The sequence below is a fragment of the Lissotriton vulgaris genome, chromosome 4_1 (assembly GCF_964263255.1).
Source record: "Lissotriton vulgaris chromosome 4_1, aLisVul1.2, whole genome shotgun sequence".
Taxonomy (NCBI): domain Eukaryota; kingdom Metazoa; phylum Chordata; class Amphibia; order Caudata; family Salamandridae; genus Lissotriton; species Lissotriton vulgaris.
This window is the reverse complement of record NC_141691.1, coordinates 1707750669-1707766941: the sequence shown is the minus strand read 5'-3', so window position 1 is coordinate 1707766941 and position 16273 is coordinate 1707750669. Positions and strand designations below refer to the sequence as shown.

The 16273-nt window shown below is 41.2% G+C and overlaps 1 protein-coding gene across 2 annotated transcripts in view; it reads left to right on the top strand.

The window, feature by feature from the left end:
- RUNX1T1 (RUNX1 partner transcriptional co-repressor 1) overlaps positions 1 to 16273 on the top strand; it is a 164598-nt gene that overhangs the window by 113551 nt on the left and 34774 nt on the right. For both annotated transcript variants that reach the window (XM_086965986.1, XM_086965985.1), the window contains exons 2-4: positions 4192 to 4329; positions 6468 to 6709; positions 7942 to 8031. In XM_086965986.1, coding sequence (XP_086822112.1) covers positions 4192 to 4329; positions 6468 to 6709; positions 7942 to 8031 — 470 coding nt within the window. The remainder of the gene's footprint in view (positions 1 to 4191; positions 4330 to 6467; positions 6710 to 7941; positions 8032 to 16273) is intronic.

Below are 16273 nucleotides of genomic sequence, written 5' to 3'. Positions count from 1 at the left end.
ATATTGCAGAACTTACTATACAAGCCAAACCTAGTGGTAGACTGTGCGCTATCAAACAGCAATAACATAACACATCATAACAAGTACTGCTTTCCTTTTCATTCCTTTTTGGACATTACCACATTTTCAGTGTAATTTTACTCATAAAAAATATCTTAATTGAACGAAATGCCACAGAGGGATCAAATATGTTGATTGATACCTAGTTACTAATACATTCCCATTGACTGCATCCTTCTTTCCTGCTCTCTTTCTCTGTCGCTTGACTTTCCTTCCTCAGAGTTTCACTCTATCGAGATTAACTACTGAGATGTGTCCTCTCTTGATTACTGTACTCCCTGCCACTTTCAACTTTTCTTGCTCTTTAACTTTTTCCTGCACTTTTTATATGTATCTCTCTCCCTCTCAATCATTCTCTCATTGTCTCGCTCACTCTAACTTTGATTATTGTTCAATTTTTCTTGTTTTTGTGCTTTCCCCTTCTTTGCAGCTTTCTCTGTTCTTATCTGATTCTATCACTCTGTCTTCTCTTCCTCTCTTATTCTCACTCACTCTTTTGCTCTCTTTATCTTTCACTTTCCCTTACTTTTTAACTGTCCATTATTCATCTCCTTCCTTTCTATTTTCTTGTACTATTCTCTCCCACCCATGCTCTTTTCGTCCCCTTCTTTGTAACTCTCACTCTCTCTATTTACCTTAGGTTCTCTTGTCCTTTAACCTCCATCTTGCAATCCCTAGTTAGTTTTTTCTCTCCCATGCACTCAGTCACACTCGCTTTCCTCCATTAATCCCTTTCTACACACTCATACACATTGTTTCTGCCTCAATCTCTCTTTGACACGTGAACATGCCTTCTCCCTCAACCCTGTTCCTCATACACCCTCTAACCCCTTAATCTGCCTCTGTCTCACTTACATACACGCTTTTCCTCTCAAACATTCTTTTCACTTTCTCACTCTTCAACTCCTCTCTTTCACACATACACACATACTTTCTTCATCTCACCAGCTCGCTCTCTTTTTCTACTTCTTCTCTTTTTCTAACCTGCTGTCTCTCTTTCCTGCTCTTGCTTTCTGCTAAGCCTGGGCAAAATGTCCGTTACATGGACGTAATTCTGTGTACTTGTGCCTCCTGCTTGGAACAATAAAATTCCCCAAATGATGTTACCACTATGATGCATAATTACACATTGTTTGTAACAATAATTCAGCATAAGCTCATGCGAGCAATGCAAACGGCAAGAACGTGAGCGGCTACTGTTTTCAACGCTTGTGCTTTTCAAATTAATTTTTGGAGCAAAATGTGCCTTCTCATCCATAAAAGACACGAGGATGTAGTTTGCACACAAGTACTAAATGCTGGTTTTACATTTCCTATAATTTGATGTAATTTCATAATTTTCTTTTCTAATTTTTGCTAATTTACGTGACTTCTGCACACCTCTACCTCTCCCCGCTCACAAATACTTGTTCCCAGTCGTGATCCTGGTTGTACCTCCTCTTTCTTTCTCCCCCTTTCTCACTCACTCACTGTCACTTTTTCCCCTTTCCTCCCACATGCTTCAAATATTGGTATCTGGACTGCTTTCTCTTGCAGTTCATTCTGAGTGTTAGCAGAATGGAAACCAGATGGAGCAGCAGTTCCCACTGTTATCTCACAGCTCGCTCTGGCATGGCTCCCACACCCCCTCCTTTCTTGGCATGGCAGAAATATTTGCCTTCATGTAGGAGGCCTGCTCTCAGTGCTAGCTCTCCCCACTGCTGCAACATGCACTGAAAGCTATTACATTCCTGGAGACAAAGAAAGCGAGGTTGGTTGAGGTGAGTAGAGTAGGACCTGGTACCAGGGACAGCACGAGGCATTTAGCTGCTAATTATGCAATTGGAACAAGACTTATTCTCTCCAGTTTTCCATAGGCCATTAGCTTCCTGCATGTGAAGGAGTCTGTGTGTTGATTCTGATGTAATATTGGAAACAGCGAAGTGTGGCTAAGCATGTGGTTAATAATAATAATTCCTATTTTAAATGCAAATTTGATTTACATGCTGTTTCTAAATCTAGATCGCCAGCACTTTACTTCAAACCCTGCCCTGTGTTTCAGTGTCCGCAACGGGCGTTGCACAAACTGTTCACACTTTAGTGAGCTGCATACTTTTTCCAAACGAGCACAGAGTTAGTTATGTGTATTCCGGGTGAAATAAATGAAGGGCATAAGTTATGTTGTTCTCAAAAAGAATCTCTTACTAAAAAGAAACGTTTTAGATGCAACACCAAGGCATTCACCAGCCTTCACAACACCTCTGTCTGCTTGTATTCCTGCCGAGGGCCTCTTAGTTTAAGCATTTCTTTGTTCTGAAAAATATTGGGAATTCATTAAGTGCCCTGTTCCACTGTAGATAAAGTTGGTCTTCATTGATCTGGAGATGCTGTTGCAGATTATAAATATTCAAGCAGAGAGTTTCCTATCCGTTTACATTTGTGGCCGCTCCAGCTGCACTCAATTTGCCAACTGTGCTCAATTTTCTGAAATGTTATTTACTTGTAACTCAGCAGAGCTCTTGTGTAGCGGTTCCAAGTTTCTCCCTGTTTGTTATAGAGGAAAATGCTTTTCCAATCCACCATAATTTGCGTCGCATGGTATTTCCTGGTGAGCAGCCTCTCTACTGGGGGATTGAACGATTGCTCTTCCCAAGAGCCAAGGATAAGTGCTGCACGAGCAAACCGCCTGCCTTTAAGGTTTAAATGCTGAGCCCATGAGAGGCTTGGGCAGGATTTCAGAATATGCCATGGAGTCGAAAGAAAATCCTTCCAATTGGCTTCTTGGTTTTTTTGGGTACTTAATACAGCTTGCTTGCCTAGAAAATTTAAGCAATATTGATTTGGTGACGGCATCCATGCAGCTACTTGTGCTCTTCTGAGAATGTAACGCATGTTTGATAACATTTTAATCATCTCAGAATGGTTTAAATTGTCCTTTCTAGTCTTGACCCCTTACTATTCCCTCAAACAGTCCCTTCTAGTCCATCTTTAGATGGAAGTGGCCTTTCATAGTAATGCGGTAAGCGTGCTTGGACAAACCTGATGCTGCGGCTCCGGGCTGCAGGCGACAGCACTGAGAGTGCTCCAGGATTTCTGTCAGAATGCATGTTCTCTGCTCCCTCCACTTGAACCCTGCCCCCGCTTGTACTGCAGGGAGGCTCCCTGATCCCATTTTTCTGATGAATGAGGCTCTGCAGACACAGAAGGGGGCAGGGCTAATGGAGATGGAAGGATATGGCCTGAAATCCCCTCTGACAGTTATAAAAGGAAACATGACAGAGTTATTTAGACAAGAGGCTGCAACTTCAACATTTGCTTTTTATAAACATGATAACATGATTCCTTGTTTTGCAGGGGTGCAAGTAAAGATATTAGAACATGCTTACACACTTCATTTGAATTTAATTTGTTTGATTAACATTTCAGTGCTAATTTTGTGCGGGTTCCTCTTTTATTTTTAAACTTTCAAATATTAGGTAGCACCTCTGTGCATTACGGTGTGGCCGGGGGTAGGGTGGTGGGAGGTGGGGAGGGGGCTGAAATAAATAGGCCTTCCTACATGCCCCACCACTAGGTGAACAATACAGCTTTTTTCTCTGTGACAGAGTGGGAAATATGGCCAGGAGACATTCAGTATTGAACCTACTGTGTCTAATGGTAACGTAAACAAAAGATGGAGAGCGGGCAGCAGGTGTTGCGAAAAAGACAGTCACGCGCAGAGCTGGCTCAGAGGACTATCTCACCTGTACGCAGAGCATCAGGTTTTCACATTTCCACTGTTGTCATGAGGGTATTCATTACCGTCCTGCCTCCTCGGCAATTATTTCCTTTCTTGTAATGTTGAGGCCTTGAAGTGAGGTGGTAATAATGCCTGCGATGCGTCTACTGGGGTAGCATCTGTACAGGCTGGAAGTAAAAAGCCGAAGCTATTAGGGCCCTGTTATCTGTATGGGAACACCATCTGTGGTGCTTCCTAAGAGAGCAGCTCCAGGATGTCATTCTGAAAAGACGAGCTGGGATAGGTCCACGCGCTCCTGCATCTAAGACGCCGGCGCACTGTTTCCTCATGCATGGGGTGGGAGGAACATTTATTTCTCACAAAGCACATATGTGTTCAAAGGGATAACTAAAGCTGGTGTCTTTGTCTTACAGATCGCACTGAGAAGCACTCCACGATGCCAGACTCACCTGTGGATGTGAAGACACAATCCAGGCTGACACCGCCAACCATGCCGCCTCCTCCGACTACGCAAGGAGTTCCAAGAACCAGTTCCTTCACTCCCACAACATGTAATTGAACTTCTTTCAACTCCTGAATTTTCAGGAATCACATACTTTAATAGTAGCTTCCTTCATGTGAAGCACAAACTTTAATTTTATATAATTCTTGAACTCCATTTTTGGGAAAGAGTAGAAGCAGCTTCTTTTGATGTGAAGACCAGTTACATACAGTTCTTGCGTTAGAGTATGCTTTATAACACAGTACGGTTCACCTGAAAAGAGTTATTGCGGTGTCCAGTGTGTGGTAATGATGTCCTGGTGGGACATTGAATATTGGGAATGGAAGCGAGCGAATCATCCCTCACCCAGGCTTAGCAGCAGAACTATCATAGACGGGCAGTTTCATTTTCTCTCTCGCTCACTGACCACATAAATTGTGACAGCAATTCGAAAAGTAATCCAAGACTTTCGATATGGAATTCATTCTATGAAGCGCTTGTATGTGCAATTGATGGCGTGCCACAAAACATGGCTCCTTTGCCAGGATGTGCATGTATGAACTCAACAAGCAAACTGTTTTTATCCATAGCAGAATTGAACCCATCTTACTTCTAAAGTGCATTCTTATTGACTGTCGGCTTTGGAGGCTGAGAGCTAATGATGGCCTGGCCACACTCTGAGCCTGTGGACTCCAGTGTGTGCAGCCAGCACAGCTGCGGTGCATGCAGACCAAGGCGTCTGCATCACCCATGGATTTTGCTCCTTGTAGATCAGCCCGGTCCTTGAGTTTTGCTTAGGTGTGATGCACTATTTCAAGCTCTTTTTTAAGTTGTCAAACCTGTCTGGGAAAATGAAGAGTGCAGGATGAGCGGCGAGTTCACCCGAGGCAGTTTCCCTATTCTTGCTCTGTGAATTTCATCAGGTTTTTGTCACTAACGCTGGCTCCGCTTGACAGCAGGGAGATGTTTTTATCTCCCCTCATCCTAATGGCATACTATTTTCGAAAGATGAAAGCCCGCTGCGCTTTGAAAGCTTTCAGGCAGCCTGGTCGGTGTTGGTAGGGCTGCGGCGGGATGCCGGCGGAGTAAACACTCATTTTGCGTCTTTTAGGAGTGCGCATCTGTTTAAATGGGGTTGGTGTTTCTTATCATTTGAATGGAGCCTTCAGTGAGGACTTACCAAGCTGAATCCACTGGCATTAATGCAGACTTGTCTTCTGTGCTGCTGGGAATGAGAAGGCTTCTTTGGTGCTTAAGGGAGAGGCATTCTCACTCGCTCCATGTAAGTGCACAGGGATACCTTTTGTTGGGAAAACAGTCCTGAATCCTCTGCCTGTTTGCCATGATAAATACCCAGGGATGTATGGTGATATTTGGTGTCATTTGCATGGACACAACTGTTATTGAGGATGTGGTTGAAGTGTGGAATGTCCTTACAGTTTGTGGCCCTGTGCCCCTGTACTATGACTGGTTTCACCCTTGGGGTGCTTTGAGTTTCCTGCAGTAGTCATTTATTCTGGGTTTCTCCTATTCTCGTGTGTGATGGTTCTATTTCATCAGCATAGTAGGTTAAATGCTGGTGCTCTGTGTGTGAACACTAGTTTTTGCTGGTTAGGAGGAGCAACGACTTTCATTCAACTGACATCAAGTGTGTTTTTGTTGTGCTTTGTGGTCAGTGATAGGATAGGGTGTGTTGGAAAGAATTGCTTTTGCTGGTTTGTGGCGAGTGATAGGATGTGTCTAGGAAAGAGGTTTGTGCATGAGTGGCTTATCACAGAGTAGACAAGAACAACATTGGTGCCATCAGGACTTCCCATCTAAAAAAGAAAGATGTTCCATAGTGTCGACGTTATTTCTAAAGGTGCACATGTAATTGTGTTTTTTAAATTTATTTTCAAAACATTAATGCCCAAAACACAGTAGATTTGTTATTTAAATTAATTGAAGGGATTGAAATAGGTGCATGGGGGAGCCAGAGGCATTCACTTGCAGGGGGCCTCTTCATTCCTTGCTACCTTTTGTACAAAGGGGAATTATTAAGTGGGAAGAATAAACTGGGGTGCACTGTATTGTTGTTGATGTTAATATCACATCGGAAAATGTTTCGTGTTGCTTAGTGTGGGCCTCAATCATGAGAACAAAGTGGGGATCCAATTAGAGCTTCTCACCCTAAACAGAATTGTTTCTGTTTTGTTGTATGTTCAACAGTAACAAATGGCACAAGCCACTCGCCAACTGCACTGAATGGAGTCCCTTCTCCACCCAATGGCTTTAGCAATGGGCCATCCTCATCTTCCTCTTCTTCCCTGGCCAATCAACAATTGCCACCAGCATGTGGTGCGAGGCAGCTCAGCAAACTGAAGAGATTTCTCACCACCTTGCAGCAATTTGGCAATGACATTTCACCGGAGATTGGGGAAAGAGTGCGCACTCTGGTGCTAGGACTGGTGGTAAGACATTTACAGTAGCCATCTACCATCAATTTTTTTTCACTCCAGTTTTATTTTAACCACTTAAATATTCATTAATCGATTCATGATCCAACACCATGCCAAATGATTGTGTGCTAGGTTTCATGTTCAATAAATTCACGTTTGCAAACAATTTTGCCTTGTAAGTTCCAAGATGGTTCTTAGAAGGCTTTGTTTTGCGCAATAGCAAATTGCCTTTCAGGGACCCCCTTTAGGTTGTCATTAGCTTGGTTAATTTCCCCACTCTTAGCCTTGGATCATTTTGGCTGTAAAACTGATAGCAAAATATTGAGTTGTCTGTACAATGTTGCATGCTTGTACAGACGATTTTCCTCTAACACAAGAGAGATGTGCGCAGTCCCATGAGCTGCTTGTGTGACTGGAGGAAGTTTGTTACAGCATATACCATTGGGACCTGGTTTCAAGGTTGCCATCCATTGCAAAACTATGCAAACAAATGACCCATGGGAGATTCACACCGACACAAACACATTTTCTTGTCTTAGACTCTTCTGACCCCAGTTTGCACTACCTTGAAAATTCAGTCTTTTCTTTAATAGATAGCTTTTCTAACGTAAAATTAATCAACGTATCTTATCAATACAGAAGCCATATGCACAACAGCAGCATGATTATACTACAGGTGGTTATTGTCATGTGTAACTGCTGTCTCACCTGTTTTAGCTTTAATATCCCATGTGTAGCTACAACAAACACCTAAGAGGAACACAGCTACTTTACAAAGTTGCAAGAGTCATTCTTTTTGAAAGTTTGGGATGTACATTTAAAAGTCATCACTTACAGGAAGGAAAACACTCGATTTGAGAGTTAGAGAATCATGTACAGTATAAAATGTCATTGTCACATTGAGTAACGCATGTAGCCATTGTAAATTATACTTGGTCTGAACTTACATTTCCCTTAATAGTTATTGTATGTGCTCATTCCCAAGCCCTACTGGCATTGCCATTGAAGCACAGTTACAATAACTAAAATATTTACAAACCCTAAATGGGTTATGCAATGAAGGTAGGGTATTATATAATTTTGCACTTTCTGTCCATTCGCTTCGGTCCAAATGATCATATTAGGATCACACAAAATATTGTTTTTTTTGTTTTTATGAATGACATTGATATCATTTCTTAACAAAAAGCAGCGCTGGTTTCTGACATTCCTAAAAGATAAAAATATGTATTTTTATCCCACAGAACTCTACCCTGACAATTGAAGAATTTCATTCCAAACTGCAAGAAGCTACTAACTTCCCACTGCGACCTTTTGTCATCCCATTTCTGAAGGTATTGCACAGTTCAATGGTCCGAAAACAATTTCAAACCATATTGTTGCTAGGTCACAGATGTATGTTGCAGGCTTGCTTTTTAAAAGAGAGAGGTGGAAACGAATACCGGCTTTTCAAGAGAATTTAATGGACATGACCGTCCATCAGAGTAAATGCTTTATTTTCAAACATTTCTGTTTGTGTTGATAGCCGGGCATTTATCTGTGTGGCATTCTTATCTGAAGATTTTTTTTAGCTTGCCTAGCAGTTAAGTTTTGTGGAGTTCAAGATAAAGGTATCCCAGCAGTGTTTTAAATTGTGTCTACTTTCTGCTCAGACTAATGCCAAAAACATAAGCCTGCAACATTTAAGAATTTGCTCAAACTTCTATTGAAATATGAACCCTCAAATGAATGAATGATTCCTACCCTCCCTCCATATTTTTGGATTCTAAGGGTCTGTCACTAGTAAAATGGTAATTACATTCTAGCTATAAGCTTCTATTACCAACCTGAGGTGGATTACACATTTTAAGAATTCACTGCAGTTGGATTTACCCTTAAGAGTGAAATCCAGGGATACTACCAACGGCCAAAATAAGCTATAATTCATGTCTGGTATAAGATCAGGTAATTGAGGAAACGTGTGGAGACACATGTTATAATATCTTATCCACATTTAAGATCCACATTTTGGATCATTAAGAGTTACAATACTGCCATCACATTTCAATTCTTGATCTGCCCCATAAGTGGTACTGCTAGCACCTGTACTGCGCTAGAATCCATCTTTATTACTCAAAAATGGAACACATTTAAATGCATCAAATATTCTCAAACCAAAACCTTATACATTGATTTATGTTATGAAAATAAAGAAACATTCATTTACTCCTCAAAATTGCACAGACCATTAGAAAGAAAAACACATGTGACTGTTTTACCACAATTGTTTTGTAGAAATTCTGCTTTACTGTATTTTTGTGATGAATAAATGAGAATTGTTTAAAAGGTTATAAGAATTGAAATGTTTTTAGCAAGATGTAAACTTTTCTTTGAAAGTAGCAAGTTTGATCTAGTTGTTATCCTGAGAATGTCTGTCTCTAGATGGGAAATGGTGTTACACTAGACAATATTTTCTAAACGGAAATAACGCAGTAAAAGGATCAAATGTGCTTTTATATGAGTTTGTTTACAAATGTTATAAAGCAAGACTTGAAGGCTAGTATTTCCACACAACTGTGGTGCATTGCACCATGAAACTCGAAGCATGTGTTCCTTTGACCACCTGCCGGAAACTTCCATTTTTACTGAACGATATATGATCACACATTAAATTGTTTGAAAATGTACCAGAAAGGCATTTCAGTTCAAGGTCCCATCATAGAAATATACTAGGATGTGGCTAGATGACTAGTGATTCAGGAAGTTGGTACATGTTTCCGACTCTGCGGGAGGATGTCACTGGCTGGGTACAATAGAGCGTTTCAACTGGTGCCCTTACAATCGTATAGGGCACCAAGGGAAATCGATACCACTTTGCGGATTACTAAGATCTGTTGTTTAGTTGATGCCCAAGAGGAAATTAAAACAATGAATATGAGATTCAAAGAATTTAACAAATATCCTGGTAGATGGCAATTACAGTTCAATGCAGGAGAAGTTGAATAGGAGTCCATCACAAATGAGAAGACATATGGGAATCTAATATCCAATGAACTTGAAGTTTTACACCTGTGTTACAAGGCAATGTAGGAAGCCTGGGGAATGAGTATAGGATGGTCTAGAGACTACACCTCCTGCTGGATAACCTTAAATTAGGCACTCAGTAGTAAAGGCCCACGAAATCAACACACTGCTGGCATCAACAATATCATACAGGGACATACAGAGGCTAAAATATATGTGCTTTGGAAGAGAAGTGAAAGTTGTACATTTTCAGGGAATATGTAAATATCAGTTAGGTATAAATAGAGTATCTGAGGAGATCAAATTCCATTAGAGACAGTGTCAGAAGCAAGGGGTCATGAAATAACTCTTATAGTGAGTATTATTCACAATAATATTCATAGTGGATACATCATGAGATGACTGGTAAATGATACAACAGCCATTAGGAGCATATAAGATCGTATCTGTGACAGAATTCGAAAGGGCTATTTATATTATATATATATTGCGAAAACATTTTCCGAGCAATGGATTTTTATTCAGAGTGTAGGATCTCAATGGTTGTTTTGTGCACTTTCATTGAACTGGTAATCATGTTATGCTATGTTATGTTGTGTTGTGTTCTGTTTGGTTGTGTTAGGTTGCGTTATGTTATGCTATTTTATGTTATGTTTATTACGTTACATTATGTTATGGGGAAATTATTAAGCACGCTGTCACGTGTTGGGTTTCTGGCACTAAGGTTTCATATTGGGTTTCTTGCACTAAGGGTTCATGGCAGGAGACAGAAGAAAACTGCAAAAAATGTGAAAGTGTTCTCAGAATATGTGTAGTTTTAGTTTCTGGCAAAAAGAAAGGTGGGAGTGGATTTTGCTAAGTCAAGGGGAAGTGAGTTCCATAGAATGGGAGGCGAAACAGAGAAAGATCATCTTCCCTGAGCTTTTTTTTTTAAAGTGAGGGACTTGTAGTCAGGACTGATTAGCAAAGTATCTGCTAAGAGAGTAGCATAAAGGTGCTTGGAGTGGAAACTAATGGCTAAGTTACAGTACAAAGGATGTTAAAAGATGTCCTAGCATGGAAAATTAGCTAATGATTCTATTGTAAAAGAGGTGATGTAGAACTAAAAGGAAGAGCGGAATAGATGAGACTGGAATTGTGATTTTGAACAAATTGAAGGCTGTCCAATATAGATAATATAACGCCTAAGCTAAGTAGGCACTGCTGCAGTATGCAAACCTCGATCCAGTGAGTAGAGACATTGAGGAACGATAGGCCTCGAGGGAGAGCAAAGGGAAGATCTTCTAAAGTTTCCACATTAGGAAGGGGCATGATGAGATTACCAAGTTCAGTTCTGAGTACATTTAGAGTGTCAAGTCAGTTGTGACTCTGAGACGTTTGACCACTGAAGCAGGAAAGAGGAGAGAACAACGTCAGATGGCCAGTGAAGGGGTTTAGTAGATCAGCAGTGCTAAAAAAGAAATTAAGTCAGTCTCGCTCAGTCTCTGGTAATGTACCTTCTATCTGGAATACCCTTCCCAAAGATCTACGTTGCAACCCCTCCTACCCCTGCTTTAAAAAAGACCCCAAGCTGCTCCTTCTCTACAAATACTGGGGTTCTTAACTCAACTTTATGTCTCTGGCCACGAACTCCTCCCTTGTACATTGTATATATAGGCCCCCCTTACTCATAATTTCACCTCCTCCCTCTCCTCCACAAATGTTTCCTCACTCTCTCGCCTCTCCTTTTACTGACACACCATTTAATTCTTCAATGTCCCCCTGATCTACTATCTTCGATCTGATTCCTGGTTTTGATCTTCCGAACTTAAAACATTCTTAAAGTTCAAATTGCCTTGCCTAGCACTATATAAAACCTTTGAAATAAATAAATACATAAATAAAACGAGGATTTGTTTCCTCCACACTAAGTTTAAGTCTGCGAAGTCTCGTTCTTCGCATGACCTACACAGAACAGTCTTGCAGTGCAGAATCATCAGGTGATCACCCAGAAAGACAGAATATGAGATTGATGTCATTTGTAGAATAAAGTGGTATTGCACAAGAGTCGATAAGGGAAACAAAATAAATGTTATTTTCTTTGCAAAAGGAGACTATTGTAGCACCTGCACAGCCGGCTGCATCATCATAGCGAGGTGGCTTTAGAGGATTTTTGCTTCCTATCTTCATTTCTTGATCAATGTTTCGTCAGATATGGTAGACTTCTTAAATATCCTTAGATTCATTCCCCAACAAAGACATTGTTGTTTTGGTCCATCAAGCTGTGAATGCGGTTGACTGAAGCAACTTTTAACTTCAGTTGTTGGAAGCTGCCATTACTGTTGTGATCAGCTCATTGGGGGCCACAATTCTTTATCCTAGCCACCTTCAGTTCTGAACGTGGCAAATATTCAAATCTTAACAAAAGTTTCGGCTCCTGAACAGCCCAATGCTGAAAGAATACTTCAGACATCCCTCTGAGGAGAGCTCTGTCCCTGTGGCCACTCTTCCACTTCCCAACACCTTTGATGAATGATAGGGACAAATGCCAAGGATGCTAATGGAAGTCACGAGGGCCACTTGTAAGTGACCACGTTTGCCCATGCTGCATGGGTGGGCAGAGACCACTTCAGTATTGCAACAGCTCAGTGCACGATCAGTACAGGCACTCAATAGGAAAACCTTCATGAGGGTGTTAGTCATTGCAAACCTTATACATATAACTGTATTTCATTGCCAATGGTTTCACAACAGGTTATTACCAATGGAATAGCTGTTGACCATTACAATTACAACTCAGAATTATGAGTGCAGAATGAGACACTGCATTCAGCACTAGTATTGTACGGCTGCAACACTGATCACCCTGGCGTCCCTGAACCTTGACATGTATGGCTTGCAAATAGGTATATTCCTAAACTAAACATTCACTCAATGGGACATGCATCTGTAGACTCCTAGAGTTCATCTTTGCATTTACTCATTGAGGCTTTCTCTTTTTCTTCCACTGCTTCTCCCTCACCGCTCCATCCCAACCAATTGATTTTGACATCCTGGGAAGCCTTTTCTTTCTGTCAGTTTTATCATATGAAAGGAATTTCCTGTGTGAGTATCATAAGTTTTTTGGCACTGGAAAAATGGCCCCATCCAGGGTCAAGTTGCCAGCAGAAAAATAAATTGCTGGGAGGCCACTCCCCGAATCTTCTGTCCCTCCTGCACGCCATATGCTTCCCATATCATTTAGTTTGGCTCACTGAAATCAAAGATGCAACTTTCGGTCTAATTTTAGTACTTTTCCTCAAAGGAGACATTAATGACAAAAACCATATGGTTGTGGGAACACGGCTCTTAATAAGTGCATCCAAACGCAGCTGTAACAATATGCATTAAAGTCTTGTTTTCATTAAGCTAATGTAACCCGCAGACCCTCGACTCCATTGTGCGTTTATAGAGAAACATTTACTGGAAGGATATTAGACACCATTCTAATTACCTAATCTGGCACCAGAATTAGAACAAACAAAATTGCTTTGTATTACCATATTGTCTTAAATTGGAAGAAGATGTTCGTGGAATCGCTAAATTAAACCAAGCGCCAACCTAAAGGCTTTCTCTTGTGTCATCCATACGTTTAAATTTGGAAGCCATGGCCTTCATGTTTCCCATTAGTGATTCTGCTGCATCAGAGAGCATAGATTAGGAAATGAATGAAAATAGACATTATCCAGAACTCTCTTCCTCCACCAGCAGAGTTTAAGCCTCCCAGCAAAATCGAGGTAATCATTTGTTTCTGACCACATCAGAGCCACCTTTTCCAGGCTTCAAAGTGTTCGGTGCTTTTGCACAGGGTATTTTATTAAATTTTTAAAGGAAACACAAGTATTACTCCAATTTGCACTCCAGCAGCCCCCCCGTGATCCTGTGCCCATTTGTGCATCTATAACTACAGGAACACGCCGGCTCATGCTCGTAACTGCTCTACTGAATGTATTAAGGGTGATTCTGGCTGTGCGCCAGCCAGGCCTTGCCAAAAGACATCTGTGCACAACATGTCCAGCACATGAGTCAATTTTCCTAATTACCATTCAGGAATTTGTCTCTCTGCAACTGCATAACTAAATCTGCCTCCTCACTTTAACATTGCCAGTTTCACTAAGAGATGAGATGTATTTGTTTTTTAAGTGATGTATACAAAAGTGCCCTTACCACCTATCAGCTCTCTTGAAACACACACGCACTCACACACACACACGCAGGACTCACCAAGGCATAAGGCAGATAGCAAATGTGGCCAAATATTGTGCTATTTAGAGTAAATGTAGTAATAAAAGTACATTCACACATTAAATACTGCAGTTCCATGTTAATTCCACAGTACAGCAAAATTGGTAAAATTGGCTTGAGAAAACCACTGTTTACTAGCTGCACTATGGCATTTCACAGGGGGGCACATCTGCTAATAGTCAAGAGGGCTCTTCAATGTGATCGCACCTCTCTGTATGAATGTCACCCCTTTGATCCTGGTTTTGGTTAAATACCTTCTTTATAAGATACATAAGAAAAACACCATGGTATAAGCTATATATGCACAAATGCAGAACATGTTATGACTACCGCCATAGCTTAAACCATATATGCAGATGTGCCGAGTGCAAAATCCGCTTTAATACGATTGTTGAAGGAGGGGTGGAGTGGAGGGACATCATGACTCATTCGAGGCGTTGCTCAACAATGGTAATATATAGGTACAGCACATTATCTTGTTATTATGGCATCAAACAGCACTTACCGTTGTCAGCAACTTGCAACATACATTCTCCTGTTTACGTTAATGTTTTTGGTGTCACCTGCCCAGCCTACATGGGTTACATTTGCAGATTTATCATTGGGAAGAAACTGACGTAAAAGTCCCCATTTCATGACAACTTCCTTCCCTTAAATATATTGTGCAATTGCATTTTATTAGGACCTCTCTTTCCTCTATAGGTTTTCTTGGCTGCACAGATCACCACATTTCTAACTCGTGCTACTACATTATTGGTGCACATACTGATGCAACACTAAGACGTTAATATTTCCAAACCTCGAATAGCAGCTAATTGAATGAGTATTGAAGTTTTACTTGCTAGTGCACATACTTTTGGGGATGTGTTGAAGTTTCACTAACCTCACCGAGATTGAGGTCCTATATTTTTGCAGACACTGGCACACACATTTGCCATAAGCAACCTTCTGCTAAATGCTATTCAGACCTTCTAATATTTCACCTCAATATGGTGCAAGGCGATCACTCAGAGTCACTGTGATCTCAAATGTGTCTCTGTGGAGGTGGAAGAAGGGTTTCTTGCTTGAACTGAGGCTATCAAAGCACCTTAGCGTACCAGCACTTTGGCTGGTATTACCATTAAAGACTAGAGGTAGGCGAGCTACTGGAAGCTTTAGCCAGATGCCTTGCTCTGGCTCAGCTCAGCTCCAGGCCCCCCATGAAAGCCTGGCTTTAATGCGGCTTATGCTTTTCACTCATGCTCTTTCCTCATGCGGCACAATTTAAAAACAAAGCATAAATCTTTGATGGTGAAAAAGAGACAAAGGCGTTCCCTCCACCTGCGGAATTGCAGTGTCAAACCTGAAAACTTGGGATCAATCTTGATTTCCCAGCTTTCCCAAACTGTGTGATATGATGTTAATATTTCACCAAGCTTCCTCTTTCTACGTTATCCCATATGAGAGAACCTTCAATTTTGTGAGGGCAGGATGTGTGCTGCGCAAAAAACCCTTATGCTTGATTTTATAGACTATGATCTTGCTGCATATATAATATGAATCTAGGCCACATACAGAATGAAAATGGCAATTGACTTGTCTCTTAGTTCACTTTTGGCATAGTTGTCAAAAAGGGGGCAATCGTGTTTCTAAATTCTTGTTTAATAACAGGGGCACTGTTAGGGAATAGGGGTGGTGGAGGTGGGGTTTGGATGGAAAACGATTAAATATAAAAAAAACACTTGCTTCTTCTTTAGTCTCTCCTCCATCATCTCTCCGTTTCAATTCCTGACTCGAGTCCGGAAGCTGGAAGCACACAGGCTCCCCATAGCCAATCACGATTCTACTGTCACCATGACAGCAGCGCCTTGATTGGTCTGAGCGCTGTGGTTTGGAACTCAGACAGGGAGTGGGATCCTGTGAATGTTTTCCACCCATGCTGTGCAATACGGCTGGTGGACAGCATGCAGAGTGCGTATTACTGTTTGGCTGGCCCAAGACGGACATCCGAACCGTCAAGCACACTTATCCCTGTGACACCAGACCCGCCCCACCCAAACCTAGCCCTGTAGCTACGAAAAATCAAATGACAGTGTTGCTATTATCATTTTATTCTTCCTTTTTTGACTGCTCTGAGAGCAGTGGTGCGACGCTCCCCCTTCTTAACGGAGGAGCCACCCCTGTTTAATTAATATCACTTTTAATATTTAACCTGTCATACAGTGATATAATCTGACACACTAAGGTGAAACGCTGCCCATGTTAAAGAAATACACATTTTGGAACTTTGAAGAGATTTAATCATATTTTTCCATGATCTTTGTTGCATGA